Below are 27,955 nucleotides of genomic sequence, written 5' to 3'. Positions count from 1 at the left end.
TGGGTGCAGCCGTGCTTCGCATCACATGAGTGGGTTCCGGGTTTCAGGTGCCGGTCTGTCGGCCTCGGGGGCGAGGATGGTGTCGCTTGCGCTGCTTTTCGTGCTTTTGTCCGGGCTCGGCTCGGAGCTGGCACTCGGAGGTGAGAGGCTGCAGCGGGCCGGGTGTAGCTGTGGGTTTGCCTGGGTGAGGTCTGTGCCGAGGATCCTGAGAACAAGTGAGAGCAAAGTTAAGCCTACTTGCTGGAAGTTTGAACTGCTGCGGCGGGACCTAGGAGGGTGAAACAGTTACCGTTCCCTGTCAGTGAGCTGTAATGAGTCAATGGTTTGGCGATTGGGGTGGTCGAGGGGAAATTCAGCTCAGATTTGGCCCATCTGCCCTCCATTTACATCAATTCCGTTTGTTTCAAAATTCTCCCAACTTTTTCATCCCTGAGATTCTGCCACTGACCTACGCGTTAGGGGCAATTAGCGGCGGCCAGTTAATCCACTGACCCCTCCATCTCTCTGGGATGTGGGAGGATGCCCAGCACACACGAGCCGCCACCGCACCCGAGTCTCCGGGGCTGTGAGGCGGGAGGCCTCCACAAGCTGTGCCACTGGGTTTGCTGAGGGATGGTCCGGGGCAGCGGGCAGGGGTTTGGGCTCCTGTGAATGTGGGATTGGGGGAAATGGGCCGGGTTCCCGGGTCTCCGTTATACGGATTTTGGGGGACGGGGTGAAAGCTTAGAAGCCAGCTTCGATTTTTACAATCAGCTCTTAGAAGTAAAGGCGTAAAAATGCTCTCTAGGTAACCCCCACAAAAGTTGCTGTGTTGATCTAAAGTTTGGAGTTTCTGTCCCGAGTCAATCACGTGATCGGGAGGTACCGCAGTCGGAGTCTCGGGACCCGTCTCTGTGTTTAGAAAGTTGGGGTCCAGCGGACCAATCAGAGTTGTCGGATCAGCTTTGCGGGTTCACTAGAAGTTTGTTTTCAAATCGTTCACCGGAATTTTTTTTTATATATGGTAAACGTGAGAATGGAACCGCGGAGTATCTGTCAAACAGGTCACCCCCTCAAATCATGGATGGGCGCTGAGGAATGGGAGGTGGAATTGAAGTGGGCGGCCGCTGGGAGAGCCCGCGTAGGCGCCCGGCGAAGCGGTCTCCCAATCCACATGTCCACCCATGTCCAACTGTACTGTCGTGACTAGGCCACACTCAGATTGGGGGAGCAACGCCTGAATGGTGGCCGATTAGGAAAAGGGGAGGTGCAACGAGAGCTGGGTGTTATTATACACCAGACATTGAAAGTGGGCGTGCAGGTACAGCAGGTGATGAAAAAGGCGAATGGTATGCTGGCATTCACAGCAAGAGGATTCCAGTACAGGAGTAGGGAGGTACTACTGCAGTTGTACAAGGCCTTGGTGAGACCACACCTGGAGTATTGTGTGCAGTTTTGGTCCCCTAATCTGAGGAAAGGCATCCTTGCCATAGAGCGAGTACAAAGAAGGTTCACCAGATTGATTCCTGGGATGGCAGGACTTTCATATGATGAAAGACTGGATCGACTAGGCTTATACTCATTGGAATTTAGAAGATTGAGGGGGGATCTTATTGAAACTTATAAAATTCTAAAGGGATTGGACAGGCTAGATGCAGGAAGATTGTGCCCGATGTTGGGGAAGTCCAGAATGAGGGGTCACAGTTTGAGGATAAAGGGGAAGCCTTTTAGGACCAAGATGAGGAAAAACTTCTTCACACAGAGAGTGGTGAATCTGTGGAATTCTCTGCCACAGGAAGCAGTTGAGGCCAGTTCATTGGCTATATTTAAGAGGGAGTTAGATATGGCCCTTGTGGCTAAAGGGATCAGGGGGTATGGAGGGAAGGCTGGTACAGGGTTCTGAGTTGGATGATCAGCCATGATCGTACTGAATGGTGGTGCAGGCTCGAAGGGCCGAATGGCCTACTCCTGCACCTATTTTCTATGTTTCTATGTATTCTGTCTGGGTAGCCTCCAACCTGATGGCATGACCATTGATTTCTGGAACTTCTGGTTACCCCCCCCCTTCTCTATTCCCCATCCCCCTTCTTCCTCCCCCCCCCCATCTGCTTACCTGCCCATCACCTCCCTCTGGGGCTCCTCCCCCCTTTTCTTTCTTCCCTGGTCGTCTGTCCTCTCCTATCAGATTCTCCCTTCTCCAGCCCTGTATCTCTTTCACCAATCAACTTCCAAACTCCTTACTTCACCCCTCCCAGTTCCACCTGTCACCTTCTGTTTCTCCTCCCCACTCTGACTCCTCACCTTTTTTTTCTCCAGTCCTGATGAAGGGTCTCGGCCCGAAATGTCGACTGTACTGTTTTCCATAGATGCTGCCTGGCCTGCTGAGTTCCTCCACCATTTTGTGTGTGTGTGTTGCTTGGATTTCCAGTGTCTGCAGAATCTCTCTCATCTTTGCACAAACCACCGGAGGAGCTCAGCAGGTCAGGCAGCATCTATGGGAGTGAATTTCAGGCCGAGACCCTCCTTCAGGACTGGGAAGGGGGAAGATGCCAGAATAAAAAGGGGTGAGGAGCTAATTTTAAGCTGGTGGAGATCTCTGGAGTCGATTGTGCTTTCTGTTTCACTGAGATGCCAGGAGAATGCTGCCTGTGTGAAGGTTTGGTCTCCTGGCTGAGACCATGAGGCGAAGAGCTGGGGGTTTAAACATTCCTGCTGGGTTCTGGCATTGTCCCTGGCCTTTCAATCACCTGATGCTACCTGCTTGATCACACTGCCGTTTGTGGAGCTTACTGTGCGCAAATCGTTGACCCCCGAACATTAAAAATCTTTACAGCCAATGAACTGCCCTTAAGAATGCGCACGGTTAGGTTTGGTGCGGGGTCTTGGCCCGAAACGTTGGCTCTTTATTCCTCTCCGTAGATGCTGCCCGACCTGCAGAGTTCTTCCAGCATTTTGTGTGCTGAAGATCTCCAGCACCTGCAGAATCGCTTGTGTTCGGAATGCCCAAGGTGCTATAGGAATGCATGGTTATTAATGAAGTCAAAGAATCCTCTGCCCTGACCTTCTGGGGGTGGGGGGGGGGGTTCACGTGGCTTTAGGTCTGCTGTGTTTCGTGGGGGTGACCTTTGCTGGAAGGGTTTGCAGATTCCCCGGATTGCTGGGATCAGCACCGGCCCAAGCGGCGTGTCCCCTCCTAACACTGGGCATGGGACTCTCTCCGAGAAGGAAGAGGCCTTTTCAAGGTTGGGGAGCCTGGAGCTGGTGTAGATTGGTTGGGGGGGGTGGGGGAGGACAGTGGGATGTGGTCTGTCACTTTCCCTTGGCTGCCCGGGGATGAGATCACGAGGGTCAGAGCCTCGGACCAGGAACTGGGCTTGGTGCTGCTCTGCCATGCTCACCGGCAAGTCTCAGCTGGCCTGGCTTGAGATGCTGTCTTGTGTTTGCCTGACTGCACAGACTTGTTGGGGATCTAGAGAGGTGAGGGTGGGGTTGTAGCTGCTTCCTTCATCCAATCCCCAGCACATCCTTCCACCCCTCCTTTAACAACTTAAGCATTTTGGAAACCAAACTTATTTCCTTACTGAACACAACAAAACACTGGAGGAACCATTTCCGGGAAGAGTAAACTGCCGCCATTTTGGGCCGAGGCTGAGAGGGAAAATGGAAGGTGCTAGAATGAAAAAGGTGGCAGGGGTGGGGGAGAGGCTAGCAGGAAGGTGATAGGAGAAGCCAGCTGGGTGGGAAAGGTCAAGGGCTGGAGAAGGAAGAATCTGATAGGAGAGGAGAGTGACCAATAGGAGAAAGGGAAGGAGGAGGGGACCTGGGAGAAGTGATAGGCAGGTGAGAAGAGGTGAAAGGTCAGAGCTGGGAATAGAGGAAGAGGGTGGGGGGGCGGGAGAGAATTTTCTTCACCGGAAAGAGATCGATATTCGTACCATCCGGTTGGAGGATATCAGGCGGAATACAAGGTGTTGCTCCTCTACCCTGAGGGTGGCCTCTTCCGTGCACGAGAGGAGGCCACGGATCTACAAGTTCGAATGGGAGTGCGGATTGGAATTAGAATGCTTGGCCCTCGGGAAATGTGGAGCAGCTCGACGAAGCGGCCCCCCAATTTACGAGGGGTCTCACCAACGCAGAGGAGGCCACACTGGGAGCACCGCACGCAGTAGGGCGACCCCAGCAGATTTGCGGAGGTGTTCGAAAAAGCGCCTCTCTCCCCCTCCCTCCCACCCACCCCCGATTTATGACAGGTCTAATCTCTTGTCTGTTTCCGTACTTCCTTGGTTTGGGACTCCCTCTGGCCGTGTCTGAGATTCTGTTACAGCAAGCAATTGTGGCCTCAGTGGTCAGGCTGCAGGAATCCCGTGACAGCCAGCCTGGAGTTCCCAGAAGTGACTCGCGTCAGCAACTCAGTTGTGGTGAAGAGTACACTGTTTCTGCTGCTGACTCGGTCGTTCCAGGAAATGACCCAGTCAGCATCTCGGCTGTGGAGAGTGTATCGAAGGGCAGGGTTTTGGCGGGGTGGGGGGGGGGGTGGTTGGAGAAACAGTGCAGTAGTGGTAGGGGATTCTGTAATTCGAGGAGCAGGAAGCTGATCCTGCCGACGTGAAGTAGACACCCAGGTGCCAGGGTTGGGGATGTCTCAGATCGGGTCCGTGGTTTTCAAAAGGGGGAAGGGTAGACAGCTGGAAGTCATGGAACATTGTTTTTGGAGGATGTCCTGAAGAAAGAATTTAGGGAGTTAGATAGAAAGCTGAAAAGCAGGACTTCCAGGGTAATATTCTCTGGATTGCTGCCTGTGCCACGGGTCAGTGAGGGTAAGAATGGGATGATTTGGCAGGTGAAGAATTGGTACAGGGGACAGGCTTTCTGATTTCTGGATCGTTGGGATCTCTTCTGGGGAATGTATGACCTGTGCAAAAAGGATGGGTTACACCTGAACTCGAGAGGAACCAATATCCTTGTGATGCTGTGAGGAAAGACAGGCCGACAGATGATGGGGGAAACATTGCAGTCAGCGGGATGAGTTGAAGTGTAAACTGGGGGCCAGAATTGAGAAGGGCGACGAATACAGGACTGAAGATGTTGTAACACACATCAAAGTTGCTGGTGAACGCAGCAGGCCAGGCAGCATCTCTAGGAAGAGGTACAGTTGACGTTTCAGGCCAAGACCCTTTGTCAGGACTAACTGAAAGAAGAGCTTCACTCTCCAATACTACTAAAAAGGGAAAATTATAGATGCAACACACAAACCTGGCAACAATTGGTGAAACTGCCAGCACCAACCTTTGCACCTCAAAATAGCCAGGAAAACTCCGTTTTGAAACGAAACTGCATCATGACAAATACGCAGCGTAATGGAGTAACTAACGAAGCAAACAACAACTCAACTGAAACTAACTGCGTCACCAGGGTTTCCCTTTATATACCTGTAGAGAGCAGGTCATCATGTGACCTCACACTGGTGGGAAAATTGCGTCATGTGACCTCCACAAGACCATTACATCATGCTGGTAAGACAAGATAGCCACGGGGTATGTAACACTAAAAATGCTGGAAATGCTCGGCAGGTCTGGCAGCATCTGTGGAGAGAGAAGCGAGGTTAATTTTTCTCAGGGTCGAGAAGTAGTCAGAATAAACCCAAATAAAGAACCTGACAAAGGGCCGTGCACCTGGATCGCAAGTTAGTTCCACCACGGATGCTGCCTGACCTGCATATTCTTTCCGGCATTTTCTGTCAGATTTCCAGTGCGCAGTTTTTTTTATTTCGTTAACCTCTGTCGCTGACTTTCTAAGGGCGGAACATGTGGCTGATCAAGCAGAAGGTTCTGGAGTCCCGGGAGCAGAGAGCCCAGAAGTATCTGCTGGAGAGGTGGAAGTCCTTGGCGGCCATGGGCAGCGGTGACCGTCTGGAGCCCAGTGAGGAGTTCTTCCAGCAACCACTAGATCATTTCAACAGGCAGAATAATGCCACTTACAAGCAGGTGGGTGGGGTTGGGATGTGCTCTGTGCTCCTGTTTTGCTGCTTGGCCCTGCTCCCGGTTACTGACGCTGAAAGCAGCCATTCAGCTGAAGTGATGTCTTAAGCTGAGTTCCGCCCTCTCTCACTCCAAGTGAAGAAGTCCCTTGCTGAATTTCCTATTAACTCTATCTCTGGCCTTTCATTTCCATGGTCACTTTGAAAATCAGCTTTGAATACCAGCGTCTTGCTTTTTTCAACGATTAACTGGACTCCCACTCGTTCCTCAGACACAGTTTATTTACTTGTGCACAAGGAGAGCAGCGTTGTCCCCATCACCTACACTGTTCTGATGTCTGAGCAGAGAAATGACATCCTTATACAGAATTCTGTAGTTGGATACCGATATTGACCAATTGATAACTTTGTATTTGATCAAGTACCTTATTTGCATTATCTATCACACTACAATAATAATGTGGGCACGTGCCCTAGTGGTTAAGGCACTGGACTGAGCCCCAGCCGAGGCAACGTGTGTTGTGTCCTTGAGCAAGGCACTTAATCACACATTGCTCTGCGACGACACCGGTGCCAAGCTGTATGGGTCCTAATGCTCTTCCCTTGGACAACATCGGTGTCGTGGAGAGGGGAGACTTGCAGCATGGGCAACTGCTGGTCTTCCATACAACCCTGCCCAGGCCTGCGCCCTGGAGAGTGAAGACTTTCCAGGAGCAGATCCGTGGTCTCGCAAGACTAACGGATGCCTTTAATTTAATTTAACAATAATACAGGTAGAATAGTCAGAAGGACCTTTATATTATTAGTAAAGTAACTGACTAACAGCAATTGAACTGACCCTATAAGCGTCTTCGGTTGATCACTTTCAAAAAAGCCAAATTAAATCCACTGTGATTCAATGTTTGTAAAACAATGAAAACTTCCAAGTGGGATGAATACTTTCTATAGGCACTGTGTATATGCTATGTATATACACACATACGTATACATGCGCTTTAATTCAGTTTTTATTATTATGTAGTGAAATTATATAGTGGATACTATAGAGAGTGCAGAGGAGATTTACAAGGATGTTGCCTGGATTGGGGAGCATGCCTTATGGGAATAGGTTGAGTGAACTCGGCCTTTTCTCCTTGGAGTGACGGAGGATGAGAGGTGACCTGACAGAGGTGTATAAGATGATGAGAGGCATTGATCGTGTGGATAGTCAGAGGCTTTCTCCCAGGGCTGAAATGGCTAACGCGAGGGGGCAAAGTTTTAAGGTGCTTGGAAGTAGGTACAGGGGGGATGTCAGGATTAAGTTTTTTCACACAGAGTGGTGGGTGAGTGGAATGCACAGCCAGCGAAGGTGGTGGAGGTGGATACAATAGGGTCTGTTTAAGAGACTCTTGGATAGGTACATGGAGCTAAGAAAAATAGAGGGCTTTGCAGTAGGGAAATTCTAGGCAGTTCCTAGAGTAGGTTACACGGTCGGCACAACATTGTGGGCCGAAGGGCCTGTAATGTGCTGTAGATTTCTATGTTGAATGTACTGCTGCTGCGTGTCAACATGTTTGTGACATCTGCGGGTGATATTAAACCTGATTATGACCCCTCCAAGGTGTCACTTCTCTGGGCTGACTACGCACCATTTGTAAGCTATCCTTGCCTGGACATTGTCTTAACCCTTGCCTTGCTGCAACTAACACACTCCCATCCCAACAACGATTCTATTGTTTCTCTGTCCTGCTGTGAATGCCTGCAAGGCAACGAATCTCAGGGTGGTACACATTGATGATAAATTTACTTTGAACACCTGTTAAGTCACTTTCTAAGTTTAAACACTGTCTGAAGGGCTCTCTTTAGCTGTTCCTTTCCGGAGGTCTGACTTGATAAATTGTTCCCAAGTAAGCTTTGCTTGTCGACTGCTGCCGCCTCCTCAGCGTCACTCTGAACGGGGCAGCTGGAGGGGGTTTTTGCGTCTACCTTGTGCCCCGCTGTAGTCGCCGAGCACGCTTCTTGGGGGGCAGGGGGGCCTGCGTTGGAAGTGGCCTTTAACTGCTGTACCTTCGTCCCACAGAGATACTGGGTGAACGCGGAGCTGTGGGAGCCAGGAGTGGGTCCGGTGTTCCTGTTTATTGGCGGTGAGGGGTCCCTGTCAGCCTACTCTGTCTTGGCAGGTACGCTTCTGCGTGAGTAGGTGGGTTGAGAGGATTTTTGCTGCCCCTCGCGATCGGACCACTTCCTCAGCGTCACCCACTCATTTGAGCTCATCCTATGCTAACTCACTGTTCTTTTCTCTCTCTGCGCGGTCAATGGCTCGGTTTAATATCAGAGAATGTATACACTATACAACCTGAAATTACTCTTCACAGACATCCACGAAACAGGAAAAAAAATCCAAAAAATGAATGGCAGAAAACGTTAGAGCCCCAAAGCTCCCCCCATGCAAGCAGCAGCAAAAAGCATCAGCCCCCTCTCCCCTTCCACTGTGAGGTTATCCATTTTGGTAGCAAGAACAGGAAGGCAGATTACTATCTGAATGGTGTCAAGTTAGGAAAATGGGAAGTACAACGAGATCTAGGCGTCCTTGTTCATCTGAAAGTAAGCATGCAGTTACAGCAGGCAGTGAAGAAAGCTAATGGCATGTTGGCCTTCATAACAAGGGGAGCTGAGTATAGGAGCAAAGAGGTCCTTCTGCAGTTGTACAGGGCCCTGGTGAGACCACACCTGGAATATTGTGTACAGTTTTGGTCTCCAAATTTGAGGAGGGACATTCTTGCTATTGAGGGAGTGCAGCGTAGGTTCACGAGGTTAATTCCTGGGATGGCGGGACTGTCATATGTTGAAAGATTGGAGCAACTGGGATTGTACACACTGAAATTTAGAAGGATGAGAGGGAATCTGATTGAAACATACAAGATTATTAGGGGATTGGACAAGCTAGAGGCAGGAAACACGCTCCCGATGTTAGGGGAGTCCAGAACCAGAGGCCACAGTTTAAGAATAAAGGGTAGACCATTTAGAACGGAGTTGAGGAAAAACTTTTTCACACAGAGGGTTGTGGTTCTGTGGAATGCTCTGCCTCAGAAGGCAGTGGAGGCTAATTCTCTGGATTCTTTCAAAAAAGAGGTAGAGCTCTTAAAGATAGTGGAGTGAAGGGATATGGGGAGAAGGCAGGAAAAGGGTACTGATTGTGGATGATCAGCCATGATCACAGTGAATGACGGTGCTGGCTCGAAGGGCTGAATGGCCTACTCCTGCATCTATTGTCTATCCCCATTTGCTCCAGCAAAAGCCCCACACCTACCATGCCAGCAGTAGCAAAGCCTTCAAAGACAACATGATCTGGAGTCCATCAAAAACCCACTGTCCATCCCAACAGGCGCTCTCACTAGACAGGGAGAGAGAGATATCGCTTCTGCAACGACAAGATGGGGGGACCGGCAGCTCGCTGTTTCGACGTTACCATCAGCCGCGTCCCCCCAACTTGAGCAACGGACTCTCGGTCACTTTCAAGGGAGGGAGCGATCGCTCGAGTGTGGGGTCCCTTCTACCGTCAGCCGCACACACCGCCTGCTGTCTCGATGCTTCCACCTCCCACGACACTTTGGCCGGCGACTTCAGTGAGGGACCGGGTCGTCCACCCCGAAGGCGCACGACTCCCAGGCCGCACGGCGTGTCCGAGAGCGAGACCCCACCTCCCGTGGGGGAGCTGGAGTCTGAGCCGCAGCTGTAGATCACGGACTGGCCTCCTTGAGAAGAAAAGATGGAACGTGAAAAAGGGACAAACTGGCGCCATCTTTAGCTCCTCCCAGGTTCCACCCCTTGGGGGTAATTCACCTACCAAACTGCGTGGCCTTGAGATGTGGCCGGAAGGAGGGGAAACCCACAGGGAGAGCCTGCACACTCCACACAGACAGTAACAGAGATGGCAGAACTGGACCCACACCATTGGAGTTGAGGCTGCAGCTCTGCTGCCCAGACAAACCCCCTGAACTCGAGCCAGCTTGCGCAAACTTGACCAACGCTAAGTTGCCGGCTGTCCCGGGGATTACCGTAAATTCCACTCGAATGCCTTAAGAAACCAAATAAGGGAGAGATTAGGTTGCTGGGGGCAGAAGTGGGATGGATGGGGCTGCCGAGCTGGCAAAGATGCAGCAAAGATTGAAGGAACTCAGCAAGCCAGGCTGTATCCATGGAGAGGAATAAAGAGCTGACATTTTGGGTGGAGACCTTGAGCCCCGATAAAGGATCTCAGCCTGATGAAACACCGACCGTTTATCCCTCTCCGTAGCTGCTGCCCGACCTGCTGAGTTCCTCCGGCAGTCTGCGAGTGTTACTTTGAGTTTCCAGCATCTCTACAGCACAGGTGTGACGGGCTGAAAGACCTCACTGAAATTAAAAGGAGATGTGAGAAGTTGCCCAGGGCTGGCGTTTCAGTTTGGAGCTTAATTTGTTTCCCAAGTGCCTTGAATGCAAGTGCTGGTCCTGTTAAGTATGGGCAGTATGTGCTTAACAAAAACCCCTCCACCTGAGACTGGGGGCAGAGCACGCCAGGCCAAGGGGATCGGCAGCAGGCGTCAGATGCTCAGCGACGCGCACACGACGCTGGAGGGGCTGAACAGGTCAGGCAGCGTCTGTGGAGAAGGATAAACGTTTGGTGTTTTCGTGCCGAGGCCTTTCTTCAGGGCTGGCTGCTTCTGCACAGCCTGTCTGCCGGACCTCTGCACTGTGGCAACTTTCTGCTCCCGTCTCCCGTTGTGCAGCTTTGACTCGACACGGGCTGGCGCGCTCCCCCGCAGCCCCTTTGTGGGTGGTGGCTCCTAGTTCTGGCCCCCCGAATGCTGGCGTTTCCCATCGGCCCCCTTTCCTCGCAGGGCCCCTGGGTTTTCGTTACGGGGTGGAGAGTTGCTTATCTCCCGGTACGGATGTCTGGGTTGGAGGTGGGGGCGGTGGAGGGCTGGGGGGCGAGGGGGGCGAGGGAGGTGGAGCTGTCTCCTAGGGTGGTCAGGGCTCGCTGTTCCGCTTCGCCTCCTGCCACGTTTCCCTTTCCCGCAGGCGAGCACGTGGATCTGGCGCACAAGTACCGGGCCCTGCTGGTCTCGGTGGAGCACCGATTCTACGGAGCCAGCATCAACCCCGACGGACTGACCGAGAAGAGCCTCCGCTTCCTGAGCAGCCAGCAGGCGTAAGTCTGGCGGGGCGCGCGAGGCCACTTGATCGCGGCTGGCTCATTACCCCCCTCAGTTCCATTCTACTGCCTTCTCATCACCTTCGACACCCCTACTAATCAAATCTGTGTGCGTGTTTGTGTGTATTGACTTCGAACTGCTCCAAGACGCCCTCTTCCCCTTGATGCCTCTCTCTGCAACTTCTGCCCGCTCTCGTCTCATTCCTCCCGCTCAAACAGGGTGCTTCCCGTTTCTCTCCTCTCCCCCCTCACAGAAACCTACACACCAAGCACAATGCCCCTGTTTCCTGATCTTGTTTTTTTAAAGTTTCCTTTCCAATCCTAAAGCTCTCCACAAACTCCGTGCTTTCTGACCCGCCGCCGCATTCACCCCGCCGTTGGCGGGCAGAATCTCTGAAATCCTTCCTGAACTGCCTGTGTCCACTGCTGCAAGCCGCCCGGTTGACCAGAACAATTTCCCTCGTGTTGTCTTATTGTTGCGATAGGAGTCCCAGCTAGCTGGAAGTTGAGATACAGACTCGGTGCCTGTGGCTTTGCTCTTTTTTTTTTAAATTTTAGGGGTTTATTGCCTCCCCGTTATCCTGGATTTCCCTAACTCTGCTTCCTTCGCTGCACAGGCTGGCCGACCTGGCCACCTTCCATGCCTTCATCTCCCAGAGGTACAATCTGACGAGGCGCAACACTTGGATCTGCTTCGGGGGCTCGTATCCCGGCTCGCTGTCTGCTTGGTTCCGACTGAAGGTGAGGAAGGCCACGGGGGGGGGGGGGCAGAATTGGGCCGGAGTCCGCTCCGCCATTCCATCACGGCTGGTTTATTTCTCAACCGCGCCCTCCTGTCTTCTCTCCGTAACCCTTGACGCCTTGTTTAATCAGAAACCTGTCAACCCCCAACTGAGATGCGCCCAGTGACTCTGCCTCACACACCTTCACTGTGGCAAAGAATTCCCCACATTCGCCACCCCCTGGCTAAAGAGATCCAAAGTTTTCGAAGGTACATTTGATGTCAGAGAAATGTATACAATATACATCCTGAAATTCTTTTTCTTCACAACCATCTATGAAAACAGAGGAGTGCCCCAAAGAATGAATGACAGTTGAATGTTAGAACCCCAAAGCCCCCCCCCATGCACCTCTATGCCCGAGGTGCCCGGGTCTCTGGGTGCACAGCCAGCAGCCAGCTCGCCACTTTCGATCTTCCGTGTGCTCCCACGACGCACCAGGTTCCTGAGGAATGAGTCCGCCTCACCTCCGATCCAAGTGGACTGCCTCGCAGCTACAAGTTGGGAATGACGAGTTGTGCAAGAAGATAGGCTCCCAAGACTACAGTCCCAGCAAATGGCTGGAAAGCTGCTGTTGTGAGACGTAGCTGGCCCCAACCAGGCAGGGCCAGAGGTGCTGGGCTCCACAGCATACAGAAAAGCTGGGGGAAGATCTACCTCTGTCAAACAGTGCCAAGTCAGGGCCTTGCATAGGGTCAGGATCCTTTCTTAGAACGGGAATTTGGAAGTTGGTCTGACTGTGAGTTGGCAGTTTCAGACTGAGATGGCGACCGCAGTTGCTTCTATTTCTGGTCACCCCTTGTGCAATCGCTCTAGCTCTCTGACTTGGCTCACCCCCTCGATGACAGGACAAGGGCTAAATAACTAGGTGTACGCTCTAATGTCCGAGGCGGTGGGTGGGTCTGGGAGGTGGGAAGGGGCGAGGAAGAAACCCAAGGCAGCCGAATGAGAGCTTAGGGTCTTTGGGGGGTGGGGGGGACTGGTTTGTCTGTGAGGGAGAGACTGGAGGGATGAGGGTGGCATCAGTTCTTTCCTTAAGAGGGCTGGTGTGATTTATTTGCCTTTGCTCTTGTCTTTCCTCTAGTTCCCTCACCTGGTTTATGCTGCTGTTGCCTCGTCTGCTCCTGTCCGGGCCCAGCTGGACTTCACCACCTACAATGAGGTAAAAGTGTTCCCACAATCCCTTCCCCTGATCCGTACGGGGAATGAGGGGGCAGTGTTCCCACAATCCCTTCCCCTGATCCGTACGGGGAATGAGGGGGCAGTGTTCCCACAATCCCTTCCCCTGATCCGTACGGGGAATGAGGGGGCAGTGTTCCCACAATCCCTTCCCCTGATCCGTACAGGGAATGAGGGGGAGAGTTCCCACAATCCCTTCCCCTGATCCATACAGGGAATGAGGGGGAGAGTATTCCCACGATCCCTTCCCCTGATCCATACGGGGAATGAGGGGGCAGTGTTCCCACGATCCCTTCCCCTGATCCATACAGGGAATGAGGGGGAGAGTATTCCCACGATCCCTTCCCCTGATCCATACGGGGAATGAGGGGGCAGTGTTCCCACGATCCCTTCCCCTGATCCATACAGGGAATGAGGGGGAGAGTATTCCCACGATCCCTTCCCCTGATCCATACAGGGAATGAGGGGGAGAGTATTCCCACGATCCCTTCCCCTGATCCATACAGGGAATGAGGGGGAGAGTATTCCCACGATCCCTTCCCCTGATCCATACAGGGAATGAAGGGGAGAGTATTCCCACGATCCCTTCCCCTGATCCATACAGGGAATGAGGGGGAGAGTATTCCCACGATCCCTTCCCCTGATCCATACAGGGAATGAGGGGGAGTGTATTCCCACGATCCCTTCCCCTGATCCATACGGGGAATGAGGGGGCAGTGTTCCCACGATCCCTTCCCCTGATCCATACAGGGAATGAGGGGGAGAGTATTCCCACGATCCCTTCCCCTGATCCGTACGGGGAATGAGGGGGAAGTGTTTTCATTATCCTTTCAGGGGTGGGGGCCGAAAACTCACCTCTCTCCATCTCAGTCACCAGCCCGCGAGGGTGAGTAAGGTATTGTGTGAAGCTCCCTCTGTGCTCCCCTATCAAATGCTCTCTGTGCAGAGGGAGTGTGTTAAGATTAATGAAGGGGCTGCTCTTCTCGTTCCAGTTGTGTTTCAGACTCTTTTGGGGGAGGGGGGGACATGATGGAGGAGGGACTGTGAGTTTGCTGAGGGAGCTTCTCACTATTCTGCCTCCTGAGATTGGACAAGGCAGTCGATGGCTGAGCACGACAGCAGGCCATCAAAGGGTCCCTCCAAACCAACTGCCTGCCCCCCCATCCCCCTTAACATGTTGCTCCCCCCCCCTTAATGAGTGGAGTCCTTGCAAGGGAGCCCCTGACAAAGTGGGCTACACGGTGTGTGCCAGTCAGTTGGAAACAGCGGCATCAATTGGGCACAGTAGGGAACTGGAGTATTTTGTCAGCACAGTCATGTTTGTGCTGTTAATATTGGTGTATTTGATAAATGATTTGTGCTGGTAGTATTGGTGTATTTGAAAAGAGAAAATCAAAGGAGCCTGAAGATGCAGGCAAAATAGTATATTTAAAAAAAAAAAAGGGGTTACATACAGTGTAACGTTCCCGCTGTCCTGTCCCATCACACACCTGGGGTGTCAGTCCTGGTTAGGTACAATTACACCCCTCTGTCCTGTCCCATCACGCACCCAGGGGTGTCAGTCTGGGTTACATACAGTAACGATGTCTCTGTACTGTCCCATCACACACCCGGGGTGTCAGTCTGGATCTGAAACAGTAACACCCCTCTATACTGTCCCATCACACACCCAGGGGTGTCAGTCCTGGTTAGGTGCAATTACACCCCTCTATACTGTCCCATCACGCACCCAGGGGTGTCAGTCTGGGTTACATACAGTAACGATGTCGCTGTACTGTCCCATCACACACCCAGGGGTGTCAGTCCTGGTTAGGTACAATTACACCCCTCTGTCCTGTCCCATCACGCACCCAGGGGTGTCAGTCTGGGTTACATACAGTAACGATGTCTCTGTACTGTCCCATCACACACCCAGGGGTGTCAGTCCTGGTTAGGTGCAATTACACCCCTCTATACTGTCCCATCACGCACCCAGGGGTGTCAGTCTGGGTTACATACAGTAACGATGTCGCTGTACTGTCCCATCACGCACCCAGGGGTGTCAGTCTTGGTTAGGTACAATTACACCCCTCTGTCCTGTCCCATCACACACCTGGGGTGTCAGTCTGGGTTACGTACAGTAACGATGCCTCTGCGCTGTCGGATCAGGCTCGGAGGGTCTGTGGGTGGAGTCTGTTGTGTTAACCCTGCTTCTCTTCCACAGGTGGTGTCTCAGAGTCTGTCCAACCCGGTGGTCGGAGGCTCTCCCAAGGTATGAATAGGGTCAAGCACGTTGGATTGTTCACTCGTGCGTCGTTGGGACGCAGTGACTGCCTTTAGTGCGTCATGGTTAACGCGATGCTGCACAGTTTGGGCGTCGGGGGTCAATCCTGGCCCCCTCTGTTAGGGGTTTGTAGGTGCCCCCCGTGACTACGTAGGTTTCCTCCAGGTGCTCTGGTTTCCTCCCACGGTCCGAAGACGTGCTAATTGGTCATTGTAAATCATCCTGTGATTAGGCTAGGGTTAAATTCAGGGGATGTCAGGCAGTGTGGCCTGAAGATCCAGGCTCTGTCTGTAGATTAGTAAATACATCGCCCTTGCCTGCTGCCTTCCCCTCCCCTCCCTTCACTCACCTGCCCCCACTCGGGTAACTGCTAATTCACTCCTCGCAGAGACGGAATCCAGGATCGTGTCTGAGGGAGTGGAGACTGACAGACAAACTTCCCCACTTCCCTTCAGACTCCTTCCCTGAAATCGATTATCAGACCCCAGCAGGTTTGGTCCTCGGAGACCCCACCCTGGCCGCTCGATCATGGGGCTGCCCCTCCCACACCGAACAACACCTTCAAGGGCTGCTGTTCCCCTGGGCTTTCTGTGTCCGCCCAAGGCCCTGGGGTTTAAAACCATTAAGTACGGAAATGAGTGGGGGGGGTGGTGTTGGAGATGCGTCTCTACTAAGGGAGGTGTAAGGTGCTCCTTTCCTCTGCTAGCCTACAGGCCACCCTTGGGCAAGGAGTAGTCCCCGATCAGGGTCATGTGAAGCCATATGAGCAGCCGGTGCAGATCACAAGCCCTGGTTATGCGACCACTGATGCCAGGCAGACAATCTCTGAAGAGTACTGATAATGGCTGGGAGGGGTCACTGGTCTTGTGAAGATACTGCCCAGAAGATGGCAATGGCAAACCACTTCTGTTGGAAAAATTTGCTGAGAACGCAGCACATAATGATGATGTCACACAACATGGCGCATAATGACAATGGAAAAAGGCCCTTCAGCCCCTCATTTCCAGGCTGACCATTCTACCTGCTTGTACTAGCCCCATTCGCCTGCAGTGGGTCAGTAGTCTTCCGTGAATTGCCAATTCAAGTGCTGAGACAGATAATCTTTAAAAGTTGGGTTGGGAGAATTTCGGCATTTACCAGTCCCTTGCAGTCCATTCAACCTCTGGGTGAGGACAACCCCCTCCCCACCCCAGATCTCCTGTTTTCTTCCTCTCATCTTGACCATCTGTCCTGGGGTACTTCCACCATGGGGTAAGCTACTTGCTGTCCCTTCTGAAGCACGAGGGGAATGGCTGTGCTGTGTGCAGAGTCTCGGTGCCAGAGACCCTGGGTCCGATCCCAGCTTCCGATGCCGCGAGCTTCCTGTGACACTGTGGGTTTCCCGAGGGAGCTCCAGTTTTCACCCGCAGCCCAGATTGTTGGGTTAACAGCCTGCTGTGATTTCCCCTAACGTGCAAGTGGAGGGATAGAATCCTGGGTTGACAGGAGCTTTTTAAGAAAAAAAAAGGGGTGGGCACTAACCTAGCATACACTCGATGGGCTGAAGGGCCCATTTCTGTGCTGCCTCCCCCCGTGGATCTCCTTCGAGGGCTGGTTCTCACTGCTTCCTTACCCTTGGCAGTGCCGGGACGCCGTGACGCAGGCCTTCTCCCAGCTGGACCGCGCCCTGGCGCGGGGCGAGGCAGCGAGGCTGGAGTCTGATTTCCGGTCCTGCCAGAGGCTGGGTGGCGCCGGCGACTACTACGAGCTGGCCGGCAACCTGGCCGACATCGTCATGGGGACGGTCCAGTACAACCGGGAGCAGCCGGGCTATGACATCGGCAACCTGTGTCAAGTGATGACCAACTCGGCGCTGAGCTCGGCCTACCAGAGGCTGGTGGTGCTTAACCAGGTAACCGTGGCTGGGAACGGGGTCCGGCTCGGGGTGGTGGGGCGGGGGGGAGCTGCTTGAATGAGAATCAGGATTATTGTCACTAACGCCGTGAAATTTGATTTGTGGCAGCAGTGTGTAAGTCTGAATAAAACCACGAGTAACGATAGTTTAGTGATTCATGTTCCTCTGTTACGGTGCCAGTGACCCAGGTTCAGTCCTGTTGCCCTCTGTAAGGGGTTCGTGCACACTCTCTCCATGATCATGTGGGTTTCCTCTGGCTAATCTGGTTTCCTCTCACTGTCCAAAGCGGTGCGGGTTAGTAGGTTATAAACAAGAGATTCTGCCAATGCTGGAAACCTTGAGCCTCGTGTGTGTTCATTCGTTCTCCCTCTCTCTGTCCCTCCTCCCTGCCCCCCCGCCCCCCATCTATCCTGGAGGAGCTCAGCAGTATCTATGAAGTCCTTCAGAAGGGTTTTGGCATTTCACAAGTGCCATGAAAAACTTGTAGCAGCATCATAGAAGCGATGCTCACAAGACAAGATAATAAACCAGACACAAATATAGTCTCTTACGAGATAGGACTCTGTTTGATTAGAACAAAAGGTCATTTTAGTCCAAATCGTAAATGTTAGATTTCAGCAGATGCTGGGAATCTTGAGCAGCCCACGTGGAGTGCTGGAGGAACTCAGCAGATCGGGCAGTGTCTGCAGAGGGGAATGAACAGTCGGTGCTCTGAGCCGAGACCCCTCATCGGGGCAGTTTATTCCCGTGTTCGCTGCCTGTTACACCGCCGGTGTTTCTGGCAGCAATGAAGGTCCTCCATCTCTAGTGGTGCTCAGGGCTTCCTTCGTTGTGTCAGTAGCTTCCTCTCAGTTTTCACTACTGTCAGTCATCGCCGTCCCGGGTGGAGTCTCAGGAATACCGTCGCACTCAGATGCAGAAGGATTCTTCACTGCTGTGTCCGTAACAGTCAGGGTTGTTAGCCCTGAGCTGAACCCCCGAACCTGGAGGACTGGTGGACCTCTCTTAGTCTGACCTTTACCATTTGACCTGTTTGGCATGGGTGACCCTACCAAGAGCCAAAAGCACAAGGCCCTGACTCCAGCCAGCATCGCTCTCCATGATATTGAGGCAGGCAACCCTCCAAACCCTACAACAAGGGTGTGGTCCTCCTGGAGGAGCGTTTTGTGTCTGTTGGTTATTTTGGTGCACGTTTTCAATGTTGCCTTGGTCGAGGTGGAAATGAGTTGAAGTTTAATTATCATTGAACCATACATGAATGTAGCTGAGCAAAACTGTTCCTCTGGGCCAAGGTGCAAAACACCTTACCAGCAGCACTCAGTACTCTGCGCATAGCACAAGAGGCGCAGATGGTTATGGCAAACATACAGTCAACAAGACAAAAATAAACTTGGCCAGGTCCCCGAGTGGCGTAGCTGTGGAATTGCTGGTTAAGTTGCTCTGGTTTCCAGCTTGTTTTTCCACTGACAGAACACTAGAGGGCAGCACTGCGCAAAGCAATACTGACACACCAGCAACACACACCAAAGTTGCTGGTGAATGCAGCAGGCCAGGCAGCATCTCTAGGAAGAGGTACAGTCGATGTTTCAGGCCGAGACCCTTCGTCAGGACTAACTGAAGGAAGAGCTAGTAAGAGATTTGAAAGTGGGAGGAGGAGGGGAGATCCGAAATGATAGGAGAAGACAGGAGGGGGAGGGATGGAGCCAAGAGCTGGACAGGTGATTGGCAAAAGGGGATACGAGAGGATCATGGGACAGGAGGTCCAGGGAGAAAGACAAGGTGGGGGGGGACCCAGAGGATGGGCAAGAGGTATAGTCAGAGGGACAGAGGGAGAAAAAGGACAGTGAGAAAGAAAGTGTGTATAAAAATAAATAACAGATGGGGTACGAGGGGGAGGTGGAGCATTAGCGGAAGTTAGAGAAGTCAATATTCATGCCATCAGGTTGGAGGCTACCCAGACGGAATATAAGGTGTTGTTCCTCCAACCTGAGTGTGGTTTCATCTTTATAGTAGAGGAGACCGTGGATAGACATGTCAGGGTGGGAATGGGACGTGGAATTAAAATGTGTGGCCACTGGGAGATCCTGCTTTCTCTGGCAGACAGAGCATGGGTGCTCAGCGAAATGATCTCCCAGTCTGCGTCGGGTCTCGCCAATATATAGAAGGCTGCACCGGGAGCACCGGACACAGTATATCACCCCAGCTGACTCACAGGTGAAGTGTCGCCTCACCTGGAAGGACTGTCTGGGGCCCTGAATGGTGGTAAGGTCCCAGTTTGCACCAGTCAAGGCCAACAGGGATTGGGTAGGGTTGAGGTGAGAGGTCCAGTCTCTCTGCAGCTTCCGGCCTGACTTGCTTCTCCTTCCAGGGCTACCTGAAGCAGATGAGTAAGAACTGCACGGACAACTCTCACCAGAACGCCCTGGAGCTCCTGCGCAGCACCGTGGTGAAACCCTTTGGCGTCGGGGAAAGGCAGTGGTACTACCAGACCTGCGCCGAATTCGGCTACTGTGAGTTCCTGCCACTCGCCTTCCTCTCCGTGGTCCGCGTTAAGCCCGGCATTCCCGTATGGATTTCCCGGAAGGGATTGATCTGCTGGAGTAACTTCCGCTGCAGAAGGAGAATTGCTGCTGGTATTCCTCGCGCCCGCCCCCCCCCCCCAGCTTCTGCCTGGTCCAGCCCCTGCCGGGCTGAGGTTACATTTATATAGTGCCATTGACATCCTCCGTCTCCAAGAGGCTCGCAGCTGATGAAGGGGCTGTTGTCAGACATGGCTCCCATGAAATACTGTGGCTCCCCCAACGGGGGAATGATATTAGCCCCAGGCCCCACTTGGCGCGTGGGGGAGAGCACAGCGAGTTCACAGGTTCAATCCTGAACTCCCGTTAAATGCCTGTACGAAGTTTGCAGGTTCTTCCCGTGTCCCAGAACGCGTGCGGGTTGGTGGGTTAATTGACTGCTTGTTGGTGGGTGAGGGGTGCAATCTGTGGGGGCATTGATAGGAATGTGTGGGGGGGGAATAAAATTGGGTTTGTGTAAATGGGTGGTGGGCACGGATTCGTTGGAGCGAAGGACCTCTTTCCATAACAGTTCTGTGTGACTGGCTGAGGCTTCCTTCTCTGATCGTCCCTGATTGCACTGATTACTCAGACTTGGTCTCTTGGGTCTTGAGTTTCTGATACTCGGTCTGGTGATGTCACTGTCATTTCTCTGAACCTTGGGGATCCTTCCCGGGGTCAAGAATGGCGAACATTCTTAAATCTTAATGGTCATTTATTTTAAACTTTAATCAAGTATTTGAATACAGAGCTGAGAAACAAGCAGAGCTGAATGAAAAGCAAAGATGATAAGATGATGCCTCTGAAAAATCCATCGCCTTTTATAATCAAGATAAGAAAAATTCCTTAGATAAAATAACCCAATCACTAGTTGCACAATTACAAGTGGTGGATATTGTCTATATGGACTTCGCCTTTGACAAGGTTCCACTCGGAAGGTTAGTTAGGAAGGCTCAATCGTTAGGTATTAATATTGAAGTAGTAAAATAGATTCAGCAGTGGCTGGATGGGAGATGCCAGAGAGTAGTGGTGGATAACTGTTTGTCAGGTTGGAGGACGTTGTGTAGTGATGCGCCTCAGGGATCTGTACTGGGTCCAATGTTGTTTGTCATATACATTAAAGATCTGGATGATGGGGTGGTAAATTGGATTAGTAAGTATGCAGATGATATTAAGATAGGTGGCGTTGTGGATAATGAAGCAGATTTTCAAAGCTTGCAGAGAGATTTAGGCCAGTTAGAAGAGAGGGCTGAAAGATGGCAGATGGAGTTTAATGCTGATAAATGTGCTACATTTTGGTATGACTAATCAAAATAGGACATACATGGTAAATGGTAGGGCATTGAAGAATGCAGTAGAACAGAGGGATCTAGGAATAATGGTGCATAGTTCCCTGAAGGTGGAATCTCATGTGGATAGGGTGGTGAAGAAAGCTTTTGGTATGCTGGCCTTTATAAATCAGAGCATTGAGTATAGGAGTTGGGATGTAATGTTGAAATTGTACAAGGCATTGGTAAGGCCAAATTTGGAGTATTGTGTACAGTTCTGGTCACCAAATTATAGGAAAGATGTCAATAAAATAGAGAGAGTACAGAGAAGATTTACTAGAATGTTACCTGGGTTTCATCACCTAAGTTACAGACAAAGGTTGAACAAGTTAGGTCTTTATTTATAGAAGGTTGAGGGGGGACTTGATAGAGGTATTTAAAATTATGAGGGGGACAGATAGAGTTGATATGGATAGGCTTTTTCCATTGAGAGTGGGGGAGATTCAAACAAGAGGACATGAGTTGAGAGTTAGGGGCAAAAGTTTAGGGGTAACATGAGGGGGAACTTCTTTACTCAGAGAGTGGAACGAGCTTCCAGCAGAAGTGGTTGAGGCAGGTTCGATGTTGTCATTTAAAGTTAAATTGGACGGCCATATGGACAGGAAAGGAATGGAGGGTTATGGGCTGAGTGCAGGTCGGTGGGACTAGGTGAGAGTAAGAGTTCGGCACGGACTAGAAGGGCCGAGATGGCCTGTTTCCGTGCTGTAATTGTTATGTGGTTACATGGATAATGAACTTGATGAAAAATGAGTAAGGTGATAAACTGCTATACCGCCTTCTGCCAGTAGCTGGTGACGAACCGCTACATAATCTGAAAAATGGGTGCGTTTGTTCAAAAAGTACAAATTATGGTTAAACTCTGACTTTAATAAAAGTACAAATGATTTATTAAAAAAATTAGTGGTTTCCAATTGCTATTAAGCAAGAGGTGTTGAGGGGACACTTCTCCCTCTCTTCTGCCAACTCACTCCTGCTGTTTCTCATTTTAACCTCGCCCCGTCCTCCCCAGACCAGACCTGCAAGGACGAGAGCTGCCCCCTCTCCCGCTGGCTGACGCTGCCGTCTCAGGTGGACATCTGCGCCCAGGTGTTTGGCATCAGTGCTGGCAGCGTACAGGGTGCAGTTGCCTTCACCAACGAGTACTATGGAGCTGACGAGCCCAAGTCCAGCCGTATCATATTTGTCAACGGTAGGTGGTGGTGATGATGTGGTTTAGGGTTGGGGAGGGAGGGAGTCGCTGCTGGCACACACGGGCACACCCTCCACCCTGTGGGCAGGGTCAGGGGTACCTGAGGGTCCTGTGCCTCGTCTCCAGCGGGCTGGGTGTCACAGATGACCTGTTAAAAGTGTAACTTGAGAAGAATTCCTGACCCTGTGTGTCAGGTGGGCTGAAGTTTAAAGTCTTGGATAATCTCAAATCAAAACTTGGATACTCTGGATTCAACATCTTTTTTGGCCCAGTAACAAAATAATTGAACCAAAGCTTTTAATAAAAGGGGACGTTTGTCTATAAATTGTCTTCAGAGAGGGCTTTTCAGGCTTTACAAGATGTTCGGAATTAAACGTCGTGAGATGTTCTTTTGCAGCAGTACAGAGCAGTATTAAACTTACTACTAATTATAACAAATCAGCAAATTTGCTGATGATACAAAGATTGGAGGTGTAGTGGACAGTGAGGAAGGTTTTCAGAGCCTGCAGAGGGACTTGGACCCCTGGGAAAAATGGGCTGAAAAATGGTAGATGGAGTTTAATACAGACAAGTGTGAGGTATTGCACGTTGGAAGGACAAACCGAGGTAGAACATGCAGGGTTAATGGTAAGGCACTGAGGAGTGCAGTAGAACAGAGGGATCTGGGAATACAGATACAAAATTCCCTAAAAGTGGCGTCACAGGTAGATAGGGTCATAAAGAGAGCTTTTGGTACATTGGCGTTTATTAATCAAAGTATTGAGTTTAAGAGCTGGAATGTTATGATGAGGTTGTATAAGGCATTGGTGAGGCCGAATCTGGACTATTGTGTTCAGTTTTGGTCACCAAATTACAGGAAGGATATTAATATTAATAAGGTTGAAAGAGTGCAGAGAAGGTTTACAAGGATGTTGCCGGGACTTGAGAAACTCAGTTACAGAGAAATGTTGAATAGGTTAGGACTTTATTCCCTGGAGTGTAGAAGAATGAGGGGAGATTTGATAGAGGTATATAAAATTATGATGAGTATAGATAGAGTGAATGCAAGCAGGCTTTTTCCACTGAGGCAAGGGGAGAAAAAAACCAGAGGACATGGGTTAAGGGTGAGGGGGGAAAAGTTTAAAGGGAACATTAAGTGGGGCTTCTTCACACAGAGTGGTGGGAATATGGAATGAGCTGCCAGACGAGGTGGTAAATGCGGGTTCTTTTTTAACATTTAAGAATAAATTGGACAGATACATGGATGGGAGGTGTATGGAGGCATATGGTCCGTGTGCAGGTCAGTGGGACTAGGCAGAAAATGGTTCGGCACAGCCAAGAAGGGCCAAAAGGCCTGTTCCTGTGCTTTAATTTTTCTATGGTTTCTAACAAGAATATACGGTGGATTCGGGTTAACTGGGTCAGTACATTTTGGCCCATTTAGGTGGCTGTCCCAATTAGGTGGAAGTTTCAAAGAAATAGTTAAACAGGTATAAAAGAAAAAGACAAACTACTGTTTAACTGAGGAATAAGTTATGTATTTAAATGAAAAACAACAAATTAAACTATCAATACTGCTACCGTACCATAAAGTTTAGATATTGACGGAGGGACTAATCCAGTGTACGCTGCCAGCTCTTTTGACTGCAAGTGAACAAGATCAGCGCAGGCACCTCATGTAGGTAATGGACTGCCTTCGTACGGGTCTTTAGACAATTGGCCGTTAAATACTGGCCTTGGAGTCCGAGACCAACCCAGCATGAAAAGAGGCCCTTCAGCTCTTCTGGTCCATGCTGACCACAGCATCCTCCCAGCTGCCCATGGCCCGAAACCTTCCAAAACTGTTTCCCTCCGTGTATGTATCTGCCCAAACGTGCCAAAATGTTGCAGTTGTCTCCCCGTCTCCATGCATCTGATGAACCCAAAGGAACGGCAGAGACTGATACAGTTTGGCACCAGCAGCGTCGCAGGAGTTGCCGGTCGCGTTGAACTCAATGTACGACTCCAGCTCCGGACTTTTCCCTCTGGTTTACTCCCAAAGCCTTCCCTGTGAGCAAGGCAGCGGAGGTTTGAGATCAGAGTTTTCCTTCTAGACGAGCTGCCAACCACGGCTGACGAGCCCCGTCTGCCCGAAGCGACTGGTTTTAAGGCTCCAGTAACCCGACTTTGCCCCTTCTCCTGTCAGTATAAACATTTCTACTGGGCTTAGTAGCTAAGCCACATGTGAAGGCCAGGAGCTGGACTTGGACGTCAGAGGCTATTTGTGACACACATCATCGGGGGCATTTAGTAGGTAGTGGGAACTTACCTATTACCTAAACATCCTTAAGAAACCACCACAGGTGACAATCTTCTATGTAAAGGTGTTTTCGATCTGTAAAATTTCTTCCCTCTTCTCTATGCCCTGGAACTTTGGACTACCCAACCCTGGGGGAGAAAGATTATGGCCGTCCATTTTATCCAAGCCCCTCATGATTCTGAGCTTTTACGAGGTCACCTCTCATTCTCCGATTCTCCCAGGAATAAAGATCCAGCGTTGGCAACCTCTCCCTATAAACTCATGCCACCCCCCCCCCGCCCCCGAAAGCCCAGGCCACATCCTTAAATCTCTCCCACCCCCTCTCCACCTTGACAATGTCTTTCCTATAAGAGGGTATCCAGAACTTTACACAATTCTCCACAATGTGTGGCCTCACCAGCGACTTGCATCACCAGCACATAATGTCTCTACAGCTGCCCTGGCTGATGAGGGCCGACGCTGCCTTTACCGCCCTGCCTGTCGCGCAGCCCCGCTTTCCCGCAAACTCTGCACTTGCACTCCGCGAACCCTCCGACCCACAAATTCGATTTCCGCCACTGGAAAATACCTGGAAACACGGCTGGCCCAGGGTGCTGGTGACACCTTGTGGCTGGTCTGGATATTGCATCATGTGGGTGCCAACAAAGATTTCTGGCCACTGAAGCTTCCAAAAACGCTGTGTTGTCGCCAATAATGAAATAAGATAATTAAAGTAACTGGGCCCAGAACACACATACATTCTCACAAATTAGATGTATTTTACTTGCACCTCTTCTCCTTGCCTTGGTCTAAGGGTGACCCTCTCCAGGGGGAGGTGAGGAACCCAGACACACAGGTGCTCAGCAGCCCAGAGAATTCTCTGTCCCTCCCCACCTCGCCTACGCCCCTGCCTGCTTCCTGTGGGTTGCAAAGTAGCGAGGGTGGGTCGTACGGGGAGTGGGTGAATTCCTGGCAGTGAAGAGCAATGATCCCTCTAATTTGTAATGACCAGTGTGCGCAAAAATCTTGTGCTGTGCAATTTTTTTTGCCCAGTGACAACGTGTGCGCACTGAATAATTCCTTCAGTAAAAACAGTATAAATAAGCCAGTCCTAAAATCTGCAGACAAATCATTGCAAACTCCACGTTGTCAACATTGTCTACATCAGAATAATAATAATAGGCATCCATTAATCTTGTGAGAACATGGATTTGCGCCTTGGAAGGTTTCCAGGGCGCAGGCCTGGGCAAGGTTGTATGGAAGACCGGCAGTTGCCCATGCTGCAAGTCTCCCCTCTCCACAACACCGATGTTGTCCAAGGGGAGGGCACTAGGGCCCATACAGCTTGGCACCGGTGTCGTCGCAGAGCACTGTGTGATTAAGTGCCTTGCTCAAGGACACAACACGTTGCCTCAACTATATCAGAAACCAGAAAAGGAAATGTGATTGTGTATGATCGTGAAATGTACTTAACCTGCCGACGAGATAGAGGGTGACAACCTTTTGTGCACAGTTTAAATTCCTTTGTGCTCTCATAGCAAAAGATGTGTGAACGCACACACCTTAGAGGGAATATTAGTGAAGGCACTGTTGGATCTGACTATTTAATTCTTAGATTTTACTGTTTAATTGTTATTTTCTAACAGCTTAATGATTGGTTATATTTCATATAATTGTATGCAAGTAACAGTTTAATATGCCTCCTCCATGGTTATGCAAAGTATGAATCTGGAAGCTTCTTTGTTCTACATTATTTGAATAAGAGCCACCTCATTAGTTAACTCTTATCTATAAATTTGAATGGGTATTTTTCTTATGGGTAAAACAGCTAAACACAAAGCAGTGTGGCTTAGTCTGTCTTGACCTTAGCTTTCCCTAGGCCGTGTCACTGACTGTTTCAATTGTTTTTTTGCTTTATCAAAGATTAATAAAACGATTATGAAGCAATAAGTTTTGTGCTGCTTTCCCGACTTCTGAAAGATTAAAACACCAGAATCTAGCAGTTCTGAGCGGGGTCTGGGGGCAGGGCGAGTCTGTTGGCTGACTATCAGTTTTTTGGGGTGGGGAGAATTCTAGTGGAGTTGTTGGGTTGAGGGCTGAGAGTGGGGGCCTTTGGTGGGGAGAGTTGTGAGAGGGAGGTTGTCTGCAAGTATGGGGTGGGCTTCTGCCTACTGGGCTCCTCCCCTCTTCCCTAAAGGCGCTGTTTTCTGCATCAAGGTGACATCGACCCCTGGCACGCCTTGAGTGTGCTGAAGAACCAGTCTCGCTCGGAGCTGGCGGTCCTCATTAATGGCACCGCTCACTGCGCCAACATGAACCCCCCTGAGAAGGACGACCCGCCCTCCCTGCAGCAGGCCCGAAAGGTGAGACCCGGGGTGGGGGGCACGGTGGGAGGTGCATGGTGGGGGGGGGGGGGGCTGCCTTCTCCACCCTCGCGTCCTTTGCCTTCTCCACATGCAGCCCACTCCCCCCGAAGGGGTGGAGATGTCTGCATTCTGTTGCTGGTTGCCGCGGGTTGTGTTTGAGGGTCCCAGCGGGGTGGGGGGAGGGGGAGCGAGACCACACATCTGACCCCCCAAACCGAACGACTTGCAGCCCCTGGGGAGTCCAGGGAGGAGCCATGGTTCCAGACTGGAGGGGGCGCACCGTGGCACTAACACCTCAGACATCGGACCGGGCGGTGAAAATCCGCAAATCCAGTTTGATTGTTCCGATTGTACGTTCATCCCTCCTTTTTTTTGAACAGAGAATCGATGATCAAATCGGAGTGTGGTTGGCCAGGAGTCGCTCGAATCCGTGGTAGCTGGGACCCAGGGTGCCTTTCACAAGAAGGGAAGTCTTCTTATCCTCTGCATCAGACTGTTTGGGAGTCAAACTTCAGAAATCACAGGGTCCTGTTCTACAGATCTAAACTACCTGGTGGCCCTACACTCCGCCCATACCTCATCCAACGCACCCAGCCGCTGACATGTTGAGGGTTTGTTTCGTGGGTTGGCTTTATGGTGATTTGTTTGGGCTGCGTTCGGAGGACAGACCACCACTGCCCCCTACTGGTGACTGTCTCTCAGTGCAGGCACCAACCTGACAGCAGGATGACTGGTATCCATGGCTACAACACACCAAAACTTTTCTTTAAACTTCCTCTTTCAAAGAGACTCGATTTTTTTTTTGTTTACAAAATCTACTCAACTGCATTACAGCTTTAAAGCTTCTAAAATTTTAAATGAAGATGTGATTTAAAACTGAATTGTTTGTAATTATTTAAATAAAATGTTCCCTTGGCAACGACTCTGGGTTTTGAATTCTACAGTTTTTATGTGGATGTTGATTTTTAAAAAAAATTTTGATATGTATATTTAAGAAAAAAATTAGTCGTATT

At 50.9% G+C, this 27,955-nt stretch overlaps 1 protein-coding gene across 3 annotated transcripts; it reads left to right on the top strand.

The window, feature by feature from the left end:
• prss16 (serine protease 16) lies at nucleotides 1-27,864 on the top strand. Of its 3 annotated transcripts, none has more exons than XM_072269912.1 (12): nucleotides 1-140; nucleotides 5,776-5,963; nucleotides 8,016-8,115; nucleotides 10,997-11,126; nucleotides 11,747-11,870; nucleotides 12,993-13,070; nucleotides 15,291-15,338; nucleotides 16,972-17,241; nucleotides 19,613-19,754; nucleotides 22,140-22,319; nucleotides 26,794-26,939; nucleotides 27,323-27,864. In XM_072269912.1, exons 1-12 carry the CDS (start codon nucleotides 26-28, stop codon nucleotides 27,377-27,379), a joined length of 1,578 nt encoding a protein of 525 aa, XP_072126013.1. In that variant the 5' UTR covers nucleotides 1-25; the 3' UTR covers nucleotides 27,380-27,864. The 3 variants fall into 3 exon arrangements, with proteins under 3 accessions (XP_072126013.1, XP_072126011.1, XP_072126012.1); XM_072269910.1 differs by having other exon boundaries at nucleotides 1-215; XM_072269911.1 differs by lacking the exon at nucleotides 1-140 and adding an exon at nucleotides 4,545-5,492.
• The last annotated feature ends 91 nt before the right edge of the window (nucleotides 27,865-27,955 follow it).

Source organism: Mobula birostris, chromosome 10 (genome assembly GCF_030028105.1).
Source record: "Mobula birostris isolate sMobBir1 chromosome 10, sMobBir1.hap1, whole genome shotgun sequence".
Taxonomy (NCBI): Eukaryota; Metazoa; Chordata; class Chondrichthyes; order Myliobatiformes; family Myliobatidae; genus Mobula; species Mobula birostris.
Note: the sequence above shows the minus strand (reverse complement) of the source record. Positions and strands in the feature narration are given on the sequence as shown.

Bases quoted from the DNA above. Each gene is read 5' to 3' on its own strand.
- prss16 (XM_072269910.1), top strand. From the start codon at position 26: ATGAGTGGGTTCCGGGTTTCAGGTGCCGGTCTGTCGGCCTCGGGGGCG. The intron at 17,242-19,612 runs GTAACCGTGGCT...TTCTCCTTCCAG, and splicing joins GGCTGGTGGTGCTTAACCAG to GGCTACCTGAAGCAGATGAG. The intron at 22,320-26,793 runs GTAGGTGGTGGT...TTCTGCATCAAG, and splicing joins CCGTATCATATTTGTCAACG to GTGACATCGACCCCTGGCAC.